The sequence below is a fragment of the Protopterus annectens genome, chromosome 8.part0, assembly GCF_019279795.1.
Source record: "Protopterus annectens isolate FY-2018-M chromosome 8.part0, PAN1.0, whole genome shotgun sequence".
NCBI classification, from domain to species: domain Eukaryota; kingdom Metazoa; phylum Chordata; order Ceratodontiformes; family Protopteridae; genus Protopterus; species Protopterus annectens.
In genome coordinates, this window is record NC_056741.1 from 1,876,152,201 (window position 1) to 1,876,173,384 (window position 21,184).

Genomic DNA, 21,184 nt, shown 5'->3' on the forward strand with positions numbered 1-21,184 from the left:
TTTTGACAATAAATATATAAAGTTATTATTAATATTATGACTAGGCCGCATTATTTTTTATATATATTTTATTTGGCATTCTTTCTCATATTCAAAGTCCTTACATTTTTATTAAGTTTTACTCTTGATCAGTATCTTGTAAAAAACAAACTATCTGTAAGATGTATTTGAACAAATGGTTTTATAAAGTCGTCAATACTAAAATTCCAAAAGAAATAGCAATGCCCTGATTATGAAAAGTAAGGCGATCCAGAATAACCTACCAGAACCTGTCATGCCTAATAATTTAACTAATGGAGTTAATTTGCAAGGAGCTGTGCTTCTTTAACTCATCTGAAGTTGATCATCCCTTTGCTGATGCATTTTTAACCTGAAATTTTTGTCAATCACACATTCTACTTTTGTGATTGTTCTCTATGTCATTTTTAAACTGTTTATTAACTGGATATGTGAACTGGTCTGGTAACTACTTATGTTAACCATCAAATACATACTATTATAATACATTGATTTTAGTTCTTTGACCTTGGTCTGCCAATCAAATAATGTGGAAATAACTTGAAATCATGTATTCTAAGATGGCTAAGTTGCAACTTGTTTTTAATGAATAGCCATTTTCCTAAAATATCCTCAAATAGAATATATCTCTCAATCTTTAGCCAATGGTAATATTTTATCAGCTTATTAGATCTATGATCGTCTGTTATACAGCATTAGCACTGAAACTAAAGCAACAACTGATCTATTTTAATAAACCATAACCTATTTATAAAACATTATATTTGTACAAAACAAGTGAATCACTTTCTACTAAAAGCAAATAGCTAAAGGGCTAAAATTATGAGCTGAATATCTTCAACCATATTCATGACAAGAATGGCATCTAGTTTGTCTTATTTATATAGTAAGAAATGGATTTAAATGGCATCCTCAGTCGAATAATTAAATATCATACCATAAAAATCAGATAGGTTGAGGTCTCTGGAATGTTTAGGGGCTATCAAACTTGAAAAGGAAATTCTTGTAGACTTTGAAACCAAATAAATATAGGAATAAATAAATGCATACATATGTACACACATAAATACATTCAAATAAAAGTAAAATAAAAAAAACTGTAATCTGGCTCAGTGGCAAATTTTTAGCTTAAATATACTTATAAACGTAAGGTTATCTTTTTGATTCATTTCAAAGGGATGATGATAAACTGATACAATGTAGAATAATCATCTGGGTAAAATATTTCATGGTTGTCATCTTTTTAAATATATTTTTATATCTGTTTTTATTGACCACCAACATTTTCCTAAGTTATTTTAGAATGTGCATAGGCCGTCTTCTGAAAAACTGATTTCTAAATATTTGAGGTTAGACTTAATAACAATTCCTGGCAGCCACGGTGGTGCAGAGGTTAGTGTTGTCACTTCACGGCATGAGGTTTTCCGGTTCGATCCTCGGCTGGGGTGCCTTCTGTGCGGAGTCTGCATGTCCTCCCTGAGGTCACATGGGTTTCCTCCCACATCCCAAAGACATGCTGTAGGTGGATTGGACACTCTAAATTGGTGTAGGTTTGAGTGCATGCATGTGTGTGTCTTCTGTGGAAGGTTGGGCACCATAAAACTTCACTGCCAATCATGAGTGGATAGGTGATATGCTGTAGTGACCCTAACCGGGAAAATCCGAAAGAAGAAGACTTAATACCAATTCCTTTTAAAATGTATGTGTTAAACAGAGATTAGTCTTCAAATAAAAAACAGGATTGATTTGTAAAGCTTTAAGATATAAATTGATAATAATCATAACAAAGAAAGTCCCTGGGATTCAATAACGTCTACACTAACTGTACACCATTCTGAGTGAACAAGCAACACAGGTATAACTCGCACCTTCTTCCTCCCAATTTTAGTTTTCCTACTGATTTTCTTGCAGCTTTAAATATCAACATGGATTTATAAAGGTTACCAGAAAGTATAGACTACATGTACACTTAGTGTACTCTTTCTTAGTGACTAAAAAACACAAAAAATGTGGTAGGGATGTTCTTCAATACATATTGTATACATTTAGTGTGCACTTAGTGTAGGCATTAATGAATACCAGGGAGTGTCTTTTTTCCAAAATTATTCAGCTTCATATTTTTATTTAGCAATCTCATTTGATGTTTTGCATATTTTTTGTGACTGTCCTAAATCTAAATCTGTGTGGTTGTTATTTCAAACTTGAAATTGTAAAAATATTAAGAACCAACTTATTATGGGAATCTGCAGTTTTACATACACTCCTCAAAATAAGTCAAGCTTAAATAATGAACACATATAATTTATTTATTTTCTGTTTATTAACCAGGATATTCTCTCTGTGCAAAAGCCTATTTTCAGTGCAGACCTGGGCAGAAAAACTCATTTACATGAAACAATCAAAATATAGTACACGTTTCACATTGACTTTAGCATACAAGTAAGGTATAGTATTTTTTTCACAATGAACAAAGTTGCAGTGGAAGAAAAACTGATTTTGTAGACTCACACAGTGAGGAAGCATTTGTGGCTTACAGTTATAGTAAGGACTATGTAAAGCATTAGATTTAGTGCTGTATCTGTGTACTGTATTGTCTGAGTATCTTGTGTAGTGGTATTGCTATGGAAAGAGTTTTTCTAAGGTAAGGTTACCTGTGAAGTCCTCTGCCCACCTTACTAATGCATGCCGACTGGAGCCTAACTCATAACCCTGCAACTTACCTTAGAAAAACTCTTTCCATAACACTACTACTACTTAGAAAAATTATATTTGAATATATGGTGAGGTGCAGAGAGGCCAGTTGTCATAATGGTTAAGGTCTTCACTTCCCATATACAATGTACAAGGTTCAATCCTGACTCTGGCCAATGCCTGTTTGGCATTTGCATGTTCTCCTTGTGTCTCTCTGGGGTTTCTTCCACCTCCAAAAAACATGCTGAGTGTTTATATCTCAAGCTCACCAATGAATGGAGCTTTGGCAGCAGCACAGACTGTGCATGGTACCCTATAAGGGAACAGTTATATAAACCAACCACTTTGGGCATCTACTGTGGTGGGTACTATCCTCACGACAGGAGAACATGGATCACAGACTGCACATCATGGCAGGGCTAGCCACTTGATGGTGTAAAATATGGCTCTAGGTAATTCTGTCATGTTGACTAATGTTGCTAATGGACTAAGTTATTTACCTACTCAGACCTAGCCAGGGACTCATGCTAACACTGAGAGGCATGTATGTGCCCCTAATGGCCAGTGTGTGCCTATCATAAAGCCCAGCAGCTATCATAAAGCCCAGCAGCCCTAGACCAATAGGCTACTGGCAGACTGGTGTCCAGTTTTCCAGCCTGGGTTACCTGGGATAGCTCTGTTGAGTGAAAGCTGGACATAAAACTAATCAACCTGGCAAATTTGAACTAAAAGTTGCTACACTCAATGTAGGTTCACTGACTGAATGGAGCTTGGAAATGGTTGACAAGATGGTAAGGAGGAGGCTTGACTTCCAGATATCTTATGTATCCAAGACAGAAGTATGAAGGGCAGTGCAGCAAAGCTTACTTGGTTTTGGATCTAGAGTCTCAGGAGGAGGACAGACTAGAAATGGTATAGGAAATGTGGTGAAAAACAGGCTTCAATAGGCAGTGAGGGATATAATTAGAATTAGTGACAGACTCATGGCAGACAGACTCCAGTGCAATGATGGGGCGATATTTATAATATCAGCCTATGCCCCACAGCAGGGTTGTGACAGTAAGAAAAAGAGTGCATTCAGACAGCAGTTGCAGGACCTACTAGATAAAGCAGGACAATGTGAATTGATGTTGATAATGTGACTTGAATGCACATATCAGGACAGACAGAACAGGATATGAGAACTGCCTGGGACTACATGGGTGGGGAAACAGAAATAAAGAAGAAGAGGCCATTCTACAATTCTGTCTGGCAAATGGCTTGATAGTAGCCAACATATGGTTCAGAAAGAGAGACAGTCACAAGATCATATACAAGAGTGGCCGACGTGGAAGTCGGGTACTCTCTCCTAGTAAGGAAAGGAAAATGGGTAGAAGCAATGATTGCAAAGTCATTGCAGTGAAACAGTCAGCCCATTGCATAAACCACTGGCTGCCACGATCATCTGAAAGCAGTGATCAAAGAAGGCTCTAAGGTCAACAGAGTCCAGACTGAACACCAGGAAGTTGACTGGAGAGAAAGCATAACAGTTCAAGGAAATACTCAGGGCTCTAGCACCCAAAAAAGAAGAGAAACTAGGTAAGAGTTGAAGAAGAATGACAGCACCTTAAAACAGAATATGTGAGGACTACAGAAAAAATATGTGGCTGAGCCAGATATGGAAACAAAGTACATAAGGAAAGCCGATGGTGGAATGCAGAAGTCCAGGAAGTCATCAAATGAAAGGAGGAGTGCAGGAAAAAGTGGGAGATGGAAAAGATGGCCATGCCAGGAAGGATTACTGGTTGGTTAACAAAGAGGCTAAGAAAGTAGTTGCAATAGCAAAGAAAAGATCATCAGAGGCATTCTACTCGCTTTTGGAAAGTAGGTGGCACAAAAAAAACTCTATCAGGTTGCAAGGCAAAGACAGAAAGACAGCACTCTTCATAAGGGATGCCAACAACAATCTGCTCACCACTCTGCAGGACATCAAAAGCAGATGGAAGGAGTGAGTACATCCAGCAGCTTCTGAATGAAGAAAACCCCACAGAAACTGTACTGCCCCAGACACAGCCTAAGATGAAAGATGAAGAGGAGCCCACCATAGAAGTAAGAACAGCACTAAGGAAAATGAATTCATAGAAAGCAGCAGGCTCAGGTGAGGACACAGCAGATATGATCAAGATGTCGGGTGATATAGGGGAGACATGGCTCCTTAGGGTAGTCATAGCAGTGTGGAGAGAGAGACATATCCCAGATGACTGGAAAATAACCATACTTGTGCCAGTGCAGAAGAACAAAGGGGCCAGCCACAACTGTGGGCAGTACAGAGGTATCAAACTCTATCACACTGCATGAAAGTTCTGGCTAGGGTGATTGACAAATACATGCTGATCAATCGAAAGTAAGATGGGAGCAGGTTATACTCAGATCAGGATGTAGCACAATCAACCTGATGTTTGCAAAGAGACAGATATTTGTGAAGAGCTAGAAATGAGGAAATAGTCCAACTGGGCTACCTAGACTTAGAGAAGACATATGAGGCATACCAATTTTTACAGGGGAGCTATCAATAACATCCTCACTAGCAACTTTATAGCATGGTTTGGCAACTGCACAGTTGCTGAGAAGAAGAAATTACAGAGGGTGGTGACAGTGGCTTAGAAAATCTTGGGCACAAACCTCCCTTCTATTCAGGAGCTTTTCCTTACAAGAGCAAGAAAGAAAACATACAAAATGCTAGCTGATTTGACCCATCTGGCCCACAACTGGTTCTCACAACTTGCATCTAGAAGGAGGTATCACAGTTTCTGCTGTAGGACTACCAGATTCAGGAACAGTTTGCATCCTACAGCTCTGAGGCTTATTAACTCAGACACCAACCATAATACCTGATACATTGAAGCCTCTTTTTTATTTAATCCTGCTACTCTGAGCAATTACCGCCAGTATTACTATTACACAATATGATGGCTATACTGAGTCACAACTAAGGTTAACTACTGCAGTACAGTAATAAACAGCTGCTATTCACTAGTCTCTATTTATTTTCTATCTTAACAGTGAAGGGGTTTGGTGGTTGATATTTATTTTTTATTTATTATTTATCATTGGATAGTGGGTATTGAGTGTGTTTATGTGATATGAACTACCTCTTGTATGTCATATGTGTTATTTTCTTTCTTATGTTATTCTCGGATACCTATATCTGTATCTATATTATTTTGTACTGCATTTCTCTCGTGAGCTGACATTTGTAATTAGGCTGCACTTATCTGGTCCTAAATGATAATAAAGTTTCTTTTAATCTTTGAATCTTTGAATGATAAGCTCCCAAGAAAGCTGATTTGGGCAGTCCTGTGGTGGTTCTAAGTCCAATAACTGAAGTACAAGCAATGTTTGGTCTCACAGATGGGCTCCCAGTGGGAGTGGGTGTGCACCAGGGTTCAGCTCTGAGTCTACTGCTGAATATACTAATGATAGACTACATTAGCAAACAGAATAGAAGGGGTCAGATCAAAAAAGTTGCTGTATGCAGACAATGTGGCATTACAGGTAGACTCTGAGCAACAACTTCAGCAAAAGATGAATAGAATGAAAAACTGAATGCACATGGAAAGAAACTGAGTACAGATAAGACAAAGCTAATGACAGCAAATGAGGAAATCAGGAGAAGCTAAGAACTGAGATGGAAGGGAAGATATTGGAACACGTTAATATCTTCAAGTATATGGGAGGGGTGGCTGAGGAGAAGGGAAGTCTAAATGATGAAGTCAAAGTTAGAATCAGAAGGGCTGCAGCCAACTGGCATAGAGAGTCATGTGTAGTGTATGACAGAAGAATGCCAAAGAAGCTGGTGCAAGCAGTACTATTGTATGGTATGGAACACTAGGGAGCAAAGGCAGAAGAGTTGAGGAAGCTAGAGGTGATGAAAATGAAGTGCCTTTGATGGGTGGTAGGATGCACACTGTGGGACAGATGAAGAAATGAGGACAAAAAAGTAGTTCCTGTTGCAGAAAAGATCAAAGGGAGCAGATTATAGTGGTTCAGGTACATGTGCAGAAAAGCAAATACAATCTGGTGGAGATGATCTGGGACACAGCACACCGGAAGAAGGCAAGAGGAAACAAGGGCATCCAGCAAAGAGGTGAATGGATTGTGTAAGAGAACATCTGCAACAGTTAGGCATGAGTGTCAAAGAAGGCAGGAGTGTTGCATTGAAATGAGAGAAACAGCAACAGTTAACAAGACACACGGACACCATGTAAGAGGTCGATGATGATGAGGTGAGGTTGTAATGAATGGCTTAAAAATAGAAACTGTTTGCTCCTTTTTGCTTTTTTTTTTTTTTGACTTTTTAGAAATTTTTCATATGTTGATTTTTTAATGCTATCATTCGTCACCTGTTTGGATGAGTGTGCATTTCAAAAAATTAGCATGTACTCAAAAGTGTGTGTGTGTGTGTGTGTGTGTGTGTGTGTGTGTGTGTGTGTGTGTGTGTGTGCATACGTGCGTGCGTGTGTGTGTGTGCATGCACCTAGACAGAAAGCTATAAATATAATATTATTTTATGTTTGTATAACTTTATATTTCAACAAATGGTTGAGTTTAAGCAGCATATCAAGAGATGATGTTAAACGCATGGTTACAAAATATATAAAAGTTTGTATATTGCTATCAAAATTCAAAAATAAAAATGCAAAGTTTGTAGCACATTGGAAAATACTGGAATTAGAAGATGTTCTGCTCAGTTTGTATTTTATATACCTTCAATTCAGATCCAATCATGTTAGTAGATCATTTTAACTATTTCAAAAATATAATTCAAATAATATGGTTCAAAGCATTTAAGATCCTTTTGCAGCTATATTTATTTATATATTTACTGACATTTGCTTTCCTGGAAAGTCCAACTGACCAAAAATCTATTTTCAGTGGAAACCCAGGGAGAAAAGCTCCAACATATTACATGAAAGCAAAACAGTAAAATATTATAAACATTTGCTATGTATTACAATTTTTCAAAGTACAGAAAAGTAGAGAAAGTTGTCATATTTACAAGTACACTACAATTCAATATAATACATAGTAACCAAAGAAGCAGTAATAGAGTCTAATGAGAGAACTGTGATTAATATGTTGACATTAGAAACAATGAAGACAAAGAGCCAGAAGCAAAGGTGAGATAAGTAGGGAAAATTCATGAATTCAAAAGAGATAAGTGAGACATTCTTTAGTTAAGAATAAGGAATATTAACAAGTTGACTAAAAGTTTCAGAGATGAGAAACACTGAAGATCGGTTAGTAAACAAAGGAGTAAATGTACTCACAAAAAGACAGTATAATTATAAATTTAATAGAGAAAAATACATTTACAAATTACAAATAAGTATTTGAAGGATATTAACTTTGCTAGCAAAGCAAGTGAGAAAGATTTTCAGTAGTGGAACTGAAGATGGTAAAGGTAGGAGAGAGAGAGAGAGAGATAGTAGGTCAGAAAAATGAAAATAATTATAGCGAGATGAAGTGAAGAGAAATGATGGCTGTAAGAAAGAGAGATGAGATAAAACTGTGGTTAGAAGACAGATGTGAGGTAAAAGGAAAAAAATGGATTATAAAATGAGACAAGCCTGGTGTGGAGCATATGCAAAGCTAGGAAGTAAAAATGTTTTTAATGATGTTTTGAACATGTGGAGGTTGGAAGGTGATCTAATCATTACAGGGAACATGTTCCAGACTTTTCCTACCATTTTAGAGTATATGGAGTGCCCCACCAATTTTATTTTTCTGCATATGATAAGGAATTGTTTATTGCTTGATCTTAAGGGATGTTGTGTGGTGTAATTTGAAAAACTGTACTAAGAGCTGGTTAGGCTCGAGGATTGTTTATGATTTTTTTGTGGTGAGATTAACTGTATGTATATAGGAAGTTACTTATTATACTTTATTTTTTAAATTTGCTTCTTTTTGCTCTTCTAATTGCTTGTATGGTAAAACACATTTTACTAGTTTTAAAATGGCTCCTTTTATGTAACAGGTGCTCAAAACATTTGATGGTAAAGACTGTATGGGTTTGTCAGGATACTGACAGACATTTGTATGCATGCTGTCTGAGGTAATATTGTAAAAACTTATTTTGGTAACACTGGCATTTTCTCAAGTCTACATTGTTGTATGACAATGGAGAAGATATATAAGTTTGGGTAGGGGTGGAAGGTACAGAGGAGCAAAACTACTTAGCTTTGAAGTTTGACAAAAGTTATTTAGGTGTTTTATTATCTGTCATCATTTAATTGAATGACAGTTGATAGACCGATATGAACCAATACTGTATATATTTTTTATATTTTGTTTTGGTTTAATAAAACAACTACTACATTCTTGTTTCCTTTTCACATAAATTAAATTTTTTGAATAAAACATCTTTGAGAAGAAAAGGTGGTGCACTACAAAACAGCAATTAGCTCTAATGAAGACATCAATACCTGTGCTAAACTTCCCTGACAATGTTTTACAAATAAACAAGAGTTATACAATGATTCTAGTTATGCTCCTATTTTGAGATTTTCTTGTGCTCCTATGACAATTTATGTTAGTTGCTGAAGTCTACCCGAATTACCTGTTGAGATGTACTAAATCACTTATTTTTTTATGTATAATTAACAAGAGAGGAGCTTCAGAAGGAGGGCCGGTGTTACAATTTTGTGGGTCTCCAGCAAATGTTTGAGGGCCTCTGGGTACTTCCAGTATAACTATCACCCTGTCACTGCCACTCCTCCTGAGCAAATTTTTAGCTCATGCTGCAAAATTTTAGGAGAAATCTACACAGACTTGCCTGTTGTAATGTAAGAGTATTACTACAGGTCAATGTACCACACTATTTTGGCCCATCTTACAAAGAGACATTCTTACTGGCATTTAGTTGCACCAATGATACATTACAACAACTCTGTATGAGGCTGGACGTATGTGAAACTGAACACTAGGCACTGCCTGCTGTTAGACCACACACACACACACACACACACACACACACACACACACACACACACACACACACACACACACACACACACAGACACACACACACACACACACACACACACACACACACACACACACACACACACACACACACACACACACACACAAAATACCCAGCAGTGCTCTCTTGTGCCGCACCATGCACATAACTTTGTTCTTCTTTTTCTCACATTTTGCCTTACTCTTCAGCTTTTTCAAGAAGACATAACTTTCTATATGCTCTGAAGTGCATTTTAGGGTTTTTTTTACACAACCTTTTTCATTCAGTGATGGACAGCATGATTAAGGAAAGAACTACAGTGTTGATGTTCAACTTTAGTTTTCCTTGCAATCTTTCAACTCACATTTCCTGAATCTTTCAACTCACATTTCCTGAATCTTTCAACTCACATTTCCTGACCAAGACTGCAAAGTAATAATCATTTAGGAAACAAGTCATATAAGCCATGGCTCCCAGAAGCCATGGGATGTATTTTAGAGCATTTTCCCAACCTTTTAATCCAATGATAGCCTAAACTAGAAATTATGGGAAAGAAAAGAATTTCAGTCTTATTTTTTTTTTCCTTTCACGAAAGGCATATGTTGTGCCCAAGGCTTAATATTCAAAATAATTGCTGACAATAACATCCCAAGATGTTGTTGTAAGGATACACTGATTCTATCTGGGAATACTACCTGCCTCCCTAATCCTGCATAAAAGGCAGTCACTGCCTGTGCATCCCTCTGGTATTATAATGAGATGAAACAGAGATCAAATGACCATAGTCATGTATTTCAAGTGATTGCTGTCATAGATGGACAAAGCATCTTCTTCTTTCAGCTTTTTCCCAGTTAGGGGTTGCCACAGTGGATCACCTGTCTTCTCATGATTGGCAGTGGAGTTTTACGTTGTCGAGTTGCCAGCCCAGTGCCCAACCTTCCACAGAAGGCACACACACACACACACTCACACCTAGGGCCAATTTAGAGTATCCAATCCACCTACAGCATGTCTTTGGGATGTGGGAGGAAACTGGAGCACCCAGAGGAAACCCACGTGACCACAGGGAGGACATGCAGATTCCGCACAGAAGGCACCCCAGCCGAGAATCAAAACGGAGAACCTCTTGCTGTGAGGCGGCAACGCTAACCGCTGCACCACCATGGCCGCCCATAGATAGACAAAGCATGCTCCCTCAATACTGACCCCTAACCCCTAAAGACATCCACCTGTACATGAGCCTGATGTGTAATTGTGAGGAAAGTGGAAAATAGTGATTACACTAATGTATTTGACTTTGTTGCTCCTATACAGTGCACTGCCCCTACACAAGCTGCAGTAACCTTCTATGAACAACTCTGAGGTCTGTGAGAAAAGTAAAAGAAACAATGACCACACAATGAGCACACTGTCACCAACCCAAACATAAGCTATAATGACCTCCTGTGCATATCTTTAAGGTTTGACTGAAATGAAATTTAAAGAAGTAATGGCCATGCGATCCCCAGTTCTCAACATGACCTATAGCAATCGTTTGTATATACAAATCTGAGCAGGGCTGGTTTTAGAATGGGTGGGGTTGAGGACACAGGCCACCACTAAGTCCATGTCAAAATCTATTTATGCAGCCTAGTGCGTGAGGGGACACCAGACCATTAAAAGCTGTAAGGGTCTGAATGTTCTGTTAAATATTATATGCTATACTTTTGAAATAAAATTACTTGTTAATTGCATTTTATTACTTCTACCTAGAAGAGTTATGTATGCCTCCCAGCATTATTGGGTATGTGTGCAGATAAAAAATCAGTGATTTTTTCACACAAATGTGCACGCATAAGCCATAACAATACTAGATTTCCACTTATTTCAGCAAATACAAGACATTGTGTAACACTGATACTGCCACAGCAGATCAGAGACTGCTGTTTAGCAGTCATCAAACAGCTGCAGGGGTGAGTCACTTTTACTTAGCTCATTCAGAAGTAATGTATACTTGTCACTGTCCCTGATTTTGCCTCATATTTTTGCTCTGCCCATTGTAAAAAGTTTGTTTTGCTGGTAAAACATTCAGGATTACAGACAGTCAATAAATCCAGACATCAGAGTTTCGTACTTCTTCTTATCCAAAAACATGCATGTTGATGCAAAATGTGTTATTCAATTAAGTTTTTAAGTGGATTAGAATAATATTTAAAATGTGTTCCTGATTATCAGCGATTATTCTGCTATTATTTTTGGCTTTGCCCAGAATTCTTGAGCAAAGTTGAGAGTTACAGTATCCGGTGTACTGCCAGTATTTATATAATTCTCTGAAAGAAAAAAAAAATCTCTGAAAATCGGAAGCATCAGCTCTTCTTATAAGTCAGTCTGGGCTGCTGATCTCTTGCTCCTGCTCATTATCAGCTTTATCATAACAGAGTCATATCACAGCTCTCCTTAGGTTAAAGAGTGGAATGAGAAAGTTAATACATTTTCCCCTCATTTTTTCTCAACCAGCAGCAGTTTTCTGGGGCTCCCATACAGTAGGGTGATTAAGGAGCCCCCTGCTGCACCCACAAGTACTGCAGGTACCTAAAGATGGATATGCTGCTAGTTTTAATGGAGGGAATGTCCTCCAGCAGGATTTAACTAAACCATGGTCACTATGTCACTGGTAAAATATATAATGGAATTGTGAAGCCTGTTATTTGACAAAACACTGTTATAAAGTACATTTGTGTACACTTATCATAAATGTAGATGTTTGAGTGTATTCACTGTTGCAGTCATTACATTTGAGTTATCTGCTTGCATTAGCCCTCATTCAGCCTGATTAACTTGGGTCCTGCATCGGTTGCTGTCTCTTCTTCCATGATGTCAGGTTATCAGGGGTATAAAACATGCAGCCGATGCCATTACATCAGTTTTTCTTGCCCCAGATGTCAGGTGCCCCCCTAATGAGAAGCAATTAAATCTATAATACAAGGATATACCTCCAACAAAAAAGCAAATACACCAAAAAGCTTTTAGAACATAATAAGTGAGAGTAGAGGTATAGCCAAAAGAAGAAAGGGGGCTGGAGGGAGGGTACCCAGGACTGCAACAGTGAATACACTCGAACATCTACATTTATGGTAAGTGTACACAACTGTACTATGTTCTTCGTGTTTCACTGTTGCAGTCATTACATTTGGGTAGATTCCCAAAGCTAAGGTTGGGTGGAGGAATTTAAATAGAATTAGGACCAGCTATAAGGCCCTGCAAGACTACAGTGGTAAAACCAGCTCTGAATTTAGAGAAAATTGGCAAATGATAATGCTTCATGAAATTATGTACAGAACTCCAGGTAGCAGCTTCTAGGATGTCCCTTGTAGGGACGCCCCAGAGAAAGGCTGTAGAGGTAGATGCAACCCTGGTTGAATGGGGTTTGGTGCCCTGTGGGATAGGTTTTCCATGGTACTTATAGCAGAAATGAATGCAGTGGCCTATCCATTTTAAAATTGTTTGCTTTGAAATAGCTTTCCCCTCTGTTCCTGCAGCAAATGCCACCAGCAGTTGTTCAGATTTCCTTTGAGGTTTAGTCCTGTCCAAGTAGAATCTAAGTTGTCTGTGCACATCTAAGGAGTGCAGTATCTGTCCCCATTTGATCTGTAGGTTAGGAAAGAAGGTAGGCAAATTAATGGACTGATTAAGAGCCACACTGGATACCACCTTGGGCATGAAGAAAGGATTGGTTCTGAGAGACACCCTGTCCGCATGAAAGATGATGAAAGGCTCCACTGCCATAAAGGCCTGTAATTCAGATACCCTTCTTGCAGAAGTGATTGCTAAAAGGAAAGCTGTTTTCCAAGAAAGGAATTTTAAATCTGCAGAAGCAGCTGGCTCGAAAGGAGGAAGAGTGAGTTTCTCCAAGACAACGTTAAGGTCCCAGGCTGGAGTTGGAGCTCTCCTGGGTGGCCTTAAAATTTTGACCCCTCTGAGGAACTGCTTGAGCAGGAGGTGAGAGAAGAGGGAGGCTCTTTGCTATAATGAGCTGAAATGGCTGAGGCATGAATTTTGATGGAGGAAAAGGACAAGCCCTTATGAAGCATCTCAGTCAAATATTGTAGAATCTGAGGTAAATTGGGCACTGCTGCGCTCATCCCTTGAGATTGGTTTCAGGTACAAAATCTTTTCCATTTTGCAGCATAAGATTTTCTAGTACTAGGCCTCCTAGCCTCTAAAATGATATCCATCACTGATTTGCTGAGGGGTGGTAAAGGAGAGATTAGGTCATTAGCCAGGCTGCTAGGTTCAGGGTTTGCAGCTGAGGGCACAGAATCTGGTTCTCCTGCTGAGACAACAGGGAAGGAGTCTGAGGCAGGTGCCATGGGGCCAAATATGACACATTGCGCAGGAGGGGGTACCAGTGTGGTCATGCTTGGCCCCATGGCACCTGCCTCAGGTGCCATGGGGCCAAGCATGACACACTGTGCAGGAGGGGGTACCAGTGTTGTCGTGGCCAGTCTGGTGCAATTAGGATCGTCCTTGGCTTGTCCTGTTTGATCTTTATTAGTACCTTGGAGAGCAGTGGCAGAGGAGGAAAGGCATAAATGGATAGGTTCTTCCAGCCGAAGGATAGAGCATCCACTTTCCAAGCTAGTTTGTGGGGAATCCTTGTGCAAAATTTGTCCAATTGATGGTTTTGGAGGGAGGCAAACAGGTCTATATCTGGGCTCCCCTATTTGCTTGTCAACATGTTGAAAATCCTTGGTTCCAGTTTCCACTCATGTGGGCCCATGAGGTTTCTGGTTAGTCCATCTGCTAGTGTATTTAGTTTTCCTGGCATGAATTGAGCTTGTAGATTCACTTGGTAGCTCAAGGCTGTGTTCCACAATGCCATGTCTAGTCTGCAGAGGGGGTAAGAATGTGTAGCCCCCTGCTTGTTTATGTACTACATGAACGTGGTGTTGTCCGTCTTTACCATCAGTTGTCCTGGAAGAATGTGATCCTTGAAGGCTGTCAGAGCATTCTGTACAGCTAACATTTCCTTTTGATTTATGTGTAGGTGCATTTGACTTGGGTTCCATTTGCCCTGAATGCACTTCCCTGCCAGGTTAGACCCCCCCCCATGCATAGTCTGATGAGTCTGTTGTCAAGGTTTGGGCAGCAGGGGGTAGTGTGAATGGTAGTCCCTTGTTTTGGTGGCAGGCCTCTGCCCACCAAAGGAGCTCTAGGCGTAGGCAAGGTATGATAGGAATCATTGCTTCTAGATCCTGTGAATGTTGACACCATGAGGCTTTTGAGATACCATTGCAGTTTCCTCATATGCAGCCTTGCATATGGAATTAGAAGAATGCAGGAGGCTATGAACCCCAAGGCTTGCAGTATTTGCCTTGCAGATAACTGGGTTTTTGTGGCCACTTGTTTGAAGTAGGTTGTCAATAGAATCCGTTTCTCTGGCATGAAGAAAGCTATCTGGGAAGTTGTATTCAAGCTTGCTCCCAGGAATATCATTTGTTGACAGGGTACCAGGTGTGATTTATTTTCATTTATGGTGTACCCCAGACAGGTCAGTACCCTTTGAACAAAGGCCAGATGCTTCAGAAGTATGTCCTGGCTTTCTGCCTGAATTAGGCAATCATCCAGATATGGGTATATTTGAATGTTTCTTTGCCTGCAGAATGCAATGACTGGAGCTAGGCACTTTGTGAATACCCTGGGCGCAGTAGATAAGCCAAAGGGCAGTGCAGAGAACTGATAATGCATGTAGCCTGCTTTGAAGTGTAGGTATCTTCTGCAAGACTCCCTGATAGGAATGTGCAGGTATGCTTCTTTTAAGTCTAGTGTTGCCAACCATGCATCTTTGCCTAGCATAAGAAGCAACTGGTGAAGAGTCAGCATCTTGAAGTTTGGAATCACCAGAAAGGTATTTAGAGTAGAAAGGTCCAGGATAGGACGCCATGTATTGCCTTTTCTGGGTACCAGAAAAAGACTTGAAAGAAACCTTGTCCCCTTTCCTCTTCTGGTACCAACTGAATAGCCCCCATGCTTAAGAGAGAGAGTACTTGATTTTAGGCCTCCCCACTGATTTGGGGGTAGATCTGGCCATCCCCTTGATGTTGGTAATGTGTGGAAGTGAAATCTGTATTCTTGGGACACTATATTTAAAACCCATTTGTCTTGGTTAATGAGTTCCCAGTTTTTGGCTTGCAAACCAGTCTTTCCACCTAAAGGAGCATTTAGTTGGGAAGTGCTTGGACATTTTAAAAGCAAGTCATTGAGACAGCTTTTCATAGGGGGGAGTCTTACTACTCCCAGATTTGGATGTGGAAACCCCCCACTGCTTAGTCTTCTGTGTGTCCTGGGACTGAAACCTGGGGTTTCTGCTGTGTCTGGGTTTGGCTTGAGAAGACCTGGAAGGGGCTGGAAAGGACCAATTCTTAGAAGGCCAGTGCCTACTAAATCTAGGAGGTTGAACTTGTAAGAAATCTTTAACAGTGTGCATAGATTTAGCTTTATCTTCCATCTTTTTAAGAACTTCCTCAGCCTTATTGCCAAACATGCGGTCCTGATTTAAGGGAGCATCCAACAATTTAGCTTTAACATGATCAGGCAAAGATTGCTCCTTAAGCCAAGCATGTCTTCTGAGCACAGACCCAGTAACAGCATCCCTGCAATAGGCCTCCAATGAATCAAAACCACATTGCAAAGTGTGTTTTCCAACCTGTTCAGCAGAATGCATTAAATCCTGTAATTCTTTATTTTTCACACAGTCAGGAATCAACATAATTTTCTGTTTAAGCAATCCAATAACATGTTGCTGATACTTTAACATATGAAACTGGCAGTTTAAAGCCCTAATGACTAAGGTTGCAGAAGTGTAAACTTTCTTACCCAATTTGTCTAGTGCCCTGGAGTCTCGATTAGAAGGGATAGGATTTTTAGCAGTAGAAGCCTTAATGCCCTTGGGTCCCTGTGAAATAGTCTCTGGATCCGCAATAGGATTTGTAAAAAGGAATTTGTGTGAATCAGGAACCCTGTAATATCTGTCAGGTTTTCTGGGAGCAGAAGGCAAGGAATCAGGGGCCAAACTAGATTCCGAAAAAGCATCATCAACAATGTCTACTACAGAAGGAATAGCCAAAGGCCTATGATGAGGCAGGAGCAAGAAATCCCTAAGCCTTTTTTTTAATCAGAGAAATCCTGGCTTTCCCAGTGGAAATACTCCCTAAGAGTATGTAAGGTTTCACCAAAAGAAAATTCCTCTGGTGGGGAAGCAGAGGGAATACAGTCCTCTGCATCAGAATCCTCATAAGTAGATAAGGGCAAATCCAGGTCATCAGAAGAATCAGAAAAATTTAAATCCTGGTCAGAAGGTTCATAAACTTCAGTCCCAGGTCTCTTTGAAGGGGGAGGTTGGCCTCCCCTGGTTAGAGTTATACGATCTTCAGCCATTCTTATCATTTTTTTTAGGAATAGAGGCCTGAGCATGCGGCCTGGGCATCAGTTTTTAGGCATGGTTAGAGATTTAGGCCTAAATGAAGAAGGAGGTGTTGGTTTAATATGCAAGTCTATAGGCCTGAAAACACCCTCAGAAGCCAGTGCTTGCACAGCAGCTCTGGACCCATCCAAGGTAGAGATATCCGCAGGTTCTGTAGTTGAAGCATCTCGTGGCATACCAGACTCCGAATGGGTCTCAGTAGAGGCCTGCGAATCAGAAGTAGCGGGTATCAGGGGCTATGAAAGCACCTCGCTAAGTACCGGCAAACTAGCGACTGGCTTAGGAAAAGTGTCATCAGCAGTTTTGGACCTCGTCAGCCTGTCTCTATTTTTGCATTTTTTTCAGGATCCCGGTAGTTGGATGGCTAACCAATGACATTTCTGGATAATTAAACCGAGAACCGAAATATTTAGAGGTGAAAATATACTGACAATGGATAGTGTGCTGATTAAATAAAGCACAAAACTGAAAACAAGGTACACTGTGGTCAAGGCCTAGGCAAGGAATACAGTACAAATGAAAATCTTTATGAGGTATTTGCTTTCCACAAGTAATGCAATTATTAACTTTTACGGACATCGGTAAGGTGCAAGAAAAAGTTTCCCCAACAGGGTACTTAGCTTTAGTTGAAGACTTCAGTTCTGAAACTCGAAAACAAAAATTTCAGGAGTCGGCCGACCAGCACTTGTGAACTGCTTCTGCTTCGGGCACCGCACGGCAAGAAAGACTTATGTAATGGCATTGGTTATATGTTTTATACCCCTGATGACCTGATATCATGGAAGAAGAGACAGCAACCAATGCAGGACCCAAGACTTTGTTAATCAGGCTGACTAAGGGCTACTGCAAGCAGATAACCCAAATGCAATGACTGCAACAGTGAAACATGAAGAACATCCAGGGATATATTTGAATTTTAATGGAGTCATAATTAAGAGTTATTATCCACCTGGTTTATTAAGTACACAAGGTTGCTGTTACTAGCTTTTGTTGGTCTAACAGACATGTTACAAGATAATGTGCTGTGGTTGGGGGACCCCAGGTCCAGAGGGTCCCCAGAAACTGTAGGGTTCACTGGTGCCTAAAGCCAGCTATGTTCAATAGTTTTACTGAGGCTAAGATGAGATTCATTTATAAGTGGCATCCCTTTCTACTAGCTTGTCCCTAGCCGCACCTTCCATCTAGCCAGGCATGAGCCTCAAATAACCATGTGGCTCACAGCTATGGGTGTCATAAATGGACTTCTTATATGTGCCCTTGTTTGTAGAACTGCTAGCTAAGACCTTAAAAACATGAATGCCAACTAGGATTGTGGTGTGGAGGATCATGCAGCCAATGCCAGCTCTCCTTTCTTGAGGTAAAGTGTGTATATTTGCCAAAGCCAAGCATCGTATAGCAGAGACTGTAAGGGGACACCACAGCTACATCTATTACAGCAGCTGATCAGGGCTGAAGCATATACCTTGTGGTTAACTGCATGGAAACACTTATGTATTACATGCACGTGGTTTCATTGTGCATACCACATCAACTAGGGATGATTTATCCTTTCTAACATGCAATTTTAAAACCTGTTAAAAAAAAATCACTTGTCCAACCATTATAGTGATGTCTTCTTCATCAACTCTGTAATAAAGAATTATACGGGGATGGAAATTTAGTCAGTGTTGGAACAGAGGCAAAAAATAAAAAAGTAGTACAGACATGTCTTCGTTTGGCAAATATACTCTTACACTTTACAGCCCACCTAAAAATCTCTCTTTCTATGCTTATCAATGCTTGGAAGCAGCAGTCCTTGTACTGGCTACTTTCAAGTCATACACACTGCAGTTATTACACTCTTTGGAGCAAGGGTTGGTATAAGGGGCAGTAACGAAATTTAAAAGTAACACAAGCTCTTATTTAGCTATGCCAATTCTTTTTTATTAAATTATCACTTAGACAAAGACACACATACATTGCTAGAGGAAAACAAACTATGCTAACCTTTTTTTCATTTACGTATGGTATTCATTACGTTTTCTTTCTTTGTAACTGTCATTCAGTACAACATTATGTAAACTGCTCAATTCCTGCCTTCCCTTAAACCTCACTCCTTTTCCTGATCATTATTCTGTGCTGTTCTCTCAAATTCCATTTATTTCATGTAATTTGTTCTTACTTTTTTCAAAATATCGCACTTCCAGTTCTTTTACCTCTTTTATAATATTTAGTACTTCAAAATCAGTTGGTTGAGATTTTTATTTCCATTTTCTAGAGATTCCTATTTTGCCAGACAATAAAATTAAACTTAATAAGTTCTTATTATGAATTATGCAATTGAGATCTTGTGTCCCAGCTCAAACAAACCAATTTCTTAGGTTAGTACTAGGCTAATTGCCTTTGTGACCATTTTAAGCCAAGCCAATTACCCCATCTGAGAATTAAACACTGCACCTTGTGTCTGCAAGGTAAACACCTTAACCATTATGCCAACCTCCCAAATTGGTTGTTACAACTCTTTGCTTCCCCAGTTTTTCAGAGTATGATGCTGGGAATTTTTTAAATCTGCTAACTCATTACACTCCCAGAAAACATGTTTCCAGTTATCACTTTCTTCCCCATCACACCTCCAACATTTACTGTCGACATGAGAAAACTTCTTTGAAGTCTGCTTGGGGTATTAAAACACCTATCCAAACACTTCCAGGTAAAAATTCTAAAGCTGCTAGACTTTTTTGCATACTTTGGAGCCATATATATGCCCTCTTATTCTTCACTTGTAAACCGTTTTTCCCGGTCTCTTTTCAAAATCTTTTCTATCCTCCTCAGATTGATTCTTATAGTTATCATTCAATATTTTTGTATGCCCTATTAATTATTTCTTCAATAACAGTAGCTTCTGTTCTAGGTTTGTCAAAAAACTCTACCACTGAAGATCTTTATCTTGGAACTTCTCTTTATCCTATTCTTTTTTCCTACACTCTGATATTAATCCTTGGTAGGGAAGACAGTCTGTACCTGCAGTCCAACCTTTTTCTTGGTCTCATCCCACTCAATTAGGCAGGTCAATTCTTATGTATAGACACCTGCATTCAGCTAAGGAACTAACTTGATAACTTGGAGCATCTTTCTTTACTGGATTTATTTTGATTAATGCTGCATCAGTCCTACTTAATTTAGATGCAGTTAAGAGATCCCAAAACACTTCATAAGCACACTGCTGTCTGTCTTGGGGGCAACTCCCACACCTATGATTTCTAGATATCCATTTTTGAAGTTGTTCAAACTTGGAAAATAGGGAAAAGATGTAAAACAAAAAGTAAAATTCACTTTTCCTCTTTCTCAATTTCCAGCAAAAGCCCAGCACCTGTAATAACACAGCATCAATATACTAAAAACTTCAAAATCTAAAATTGTTTATTCCAACTGTGAATATTTGTGCTGTGACAAGCACCGGTGCTTGCTTCTTTATGTTTTTTCACCAGTGTCCCAAAGTTTCTCTTCTTTGTATATTTGAATTTAGTCTCTGCAAAAGTAAACTTAAAAGGGGATTACTTTTATCTTCAAGCACTGATTTTTACCATAAAGACAAACGTACCAGATTATATCTAGAACTGAAGTGACATTTTACCTGGTGGAGAGTAGCGTGGATTAAGAACAGCTGGCAGTACAAATCGTGCAGCTTGGTCTGCTTCTAGAAAGAGTTGAATGACATACGAGATACAGACAGCTGCTTCTTGTGCAGGTGGCAGATTACCCACAGTGCAATGGAAGATATCTGCACTCATTTCATCTTCTTCTAGCAGAAATGCCTGCTGTCCACTGCTGATGGCATCATCATAGACTTGACGGGCCTAAGTGTGTGAAACAAACAATAAATGTCTATATTCATTATGATTATATGCCAAATTTACTTGACCACGAGCTCCTAGCAACTCAGTGGTGGACTGCTTTACAATTTTCATCATTAGTACACTACAACATAAAAGAAATGTATCAGTTTTGAGTACACTGCATTAAAATTTGGT

The 21,184-nt window shown here is 39.3% G+C and overlaps 1 protein-coding gene across 2 annotated transcripts in view; it reads right to left on the reverse strand.

Annotated features, from left to right (window-relative positions):
• The window catches only part of LOC122809692 (von Willebrand factor A domain-containing protein 5A-like), a 1,295,998-nt gene that overhangs the window by 1,056,355 nt on the left and 218,459 nt on the right, over positions 1-21,184 (reverse strand). For both annotated transcript variants that reach the window (XM_044081369.1, XM_044081368.1), the window contains exon 4: positions 20,788-21,010. In XM_044081369.1, the coding sequence (XP_043937304.1) occupies positions 20,788-21,010 (223 nt within the window). The remainder of the gene's footprint in view (positions 1-20,787; positions 21,011-21,184) is intronic.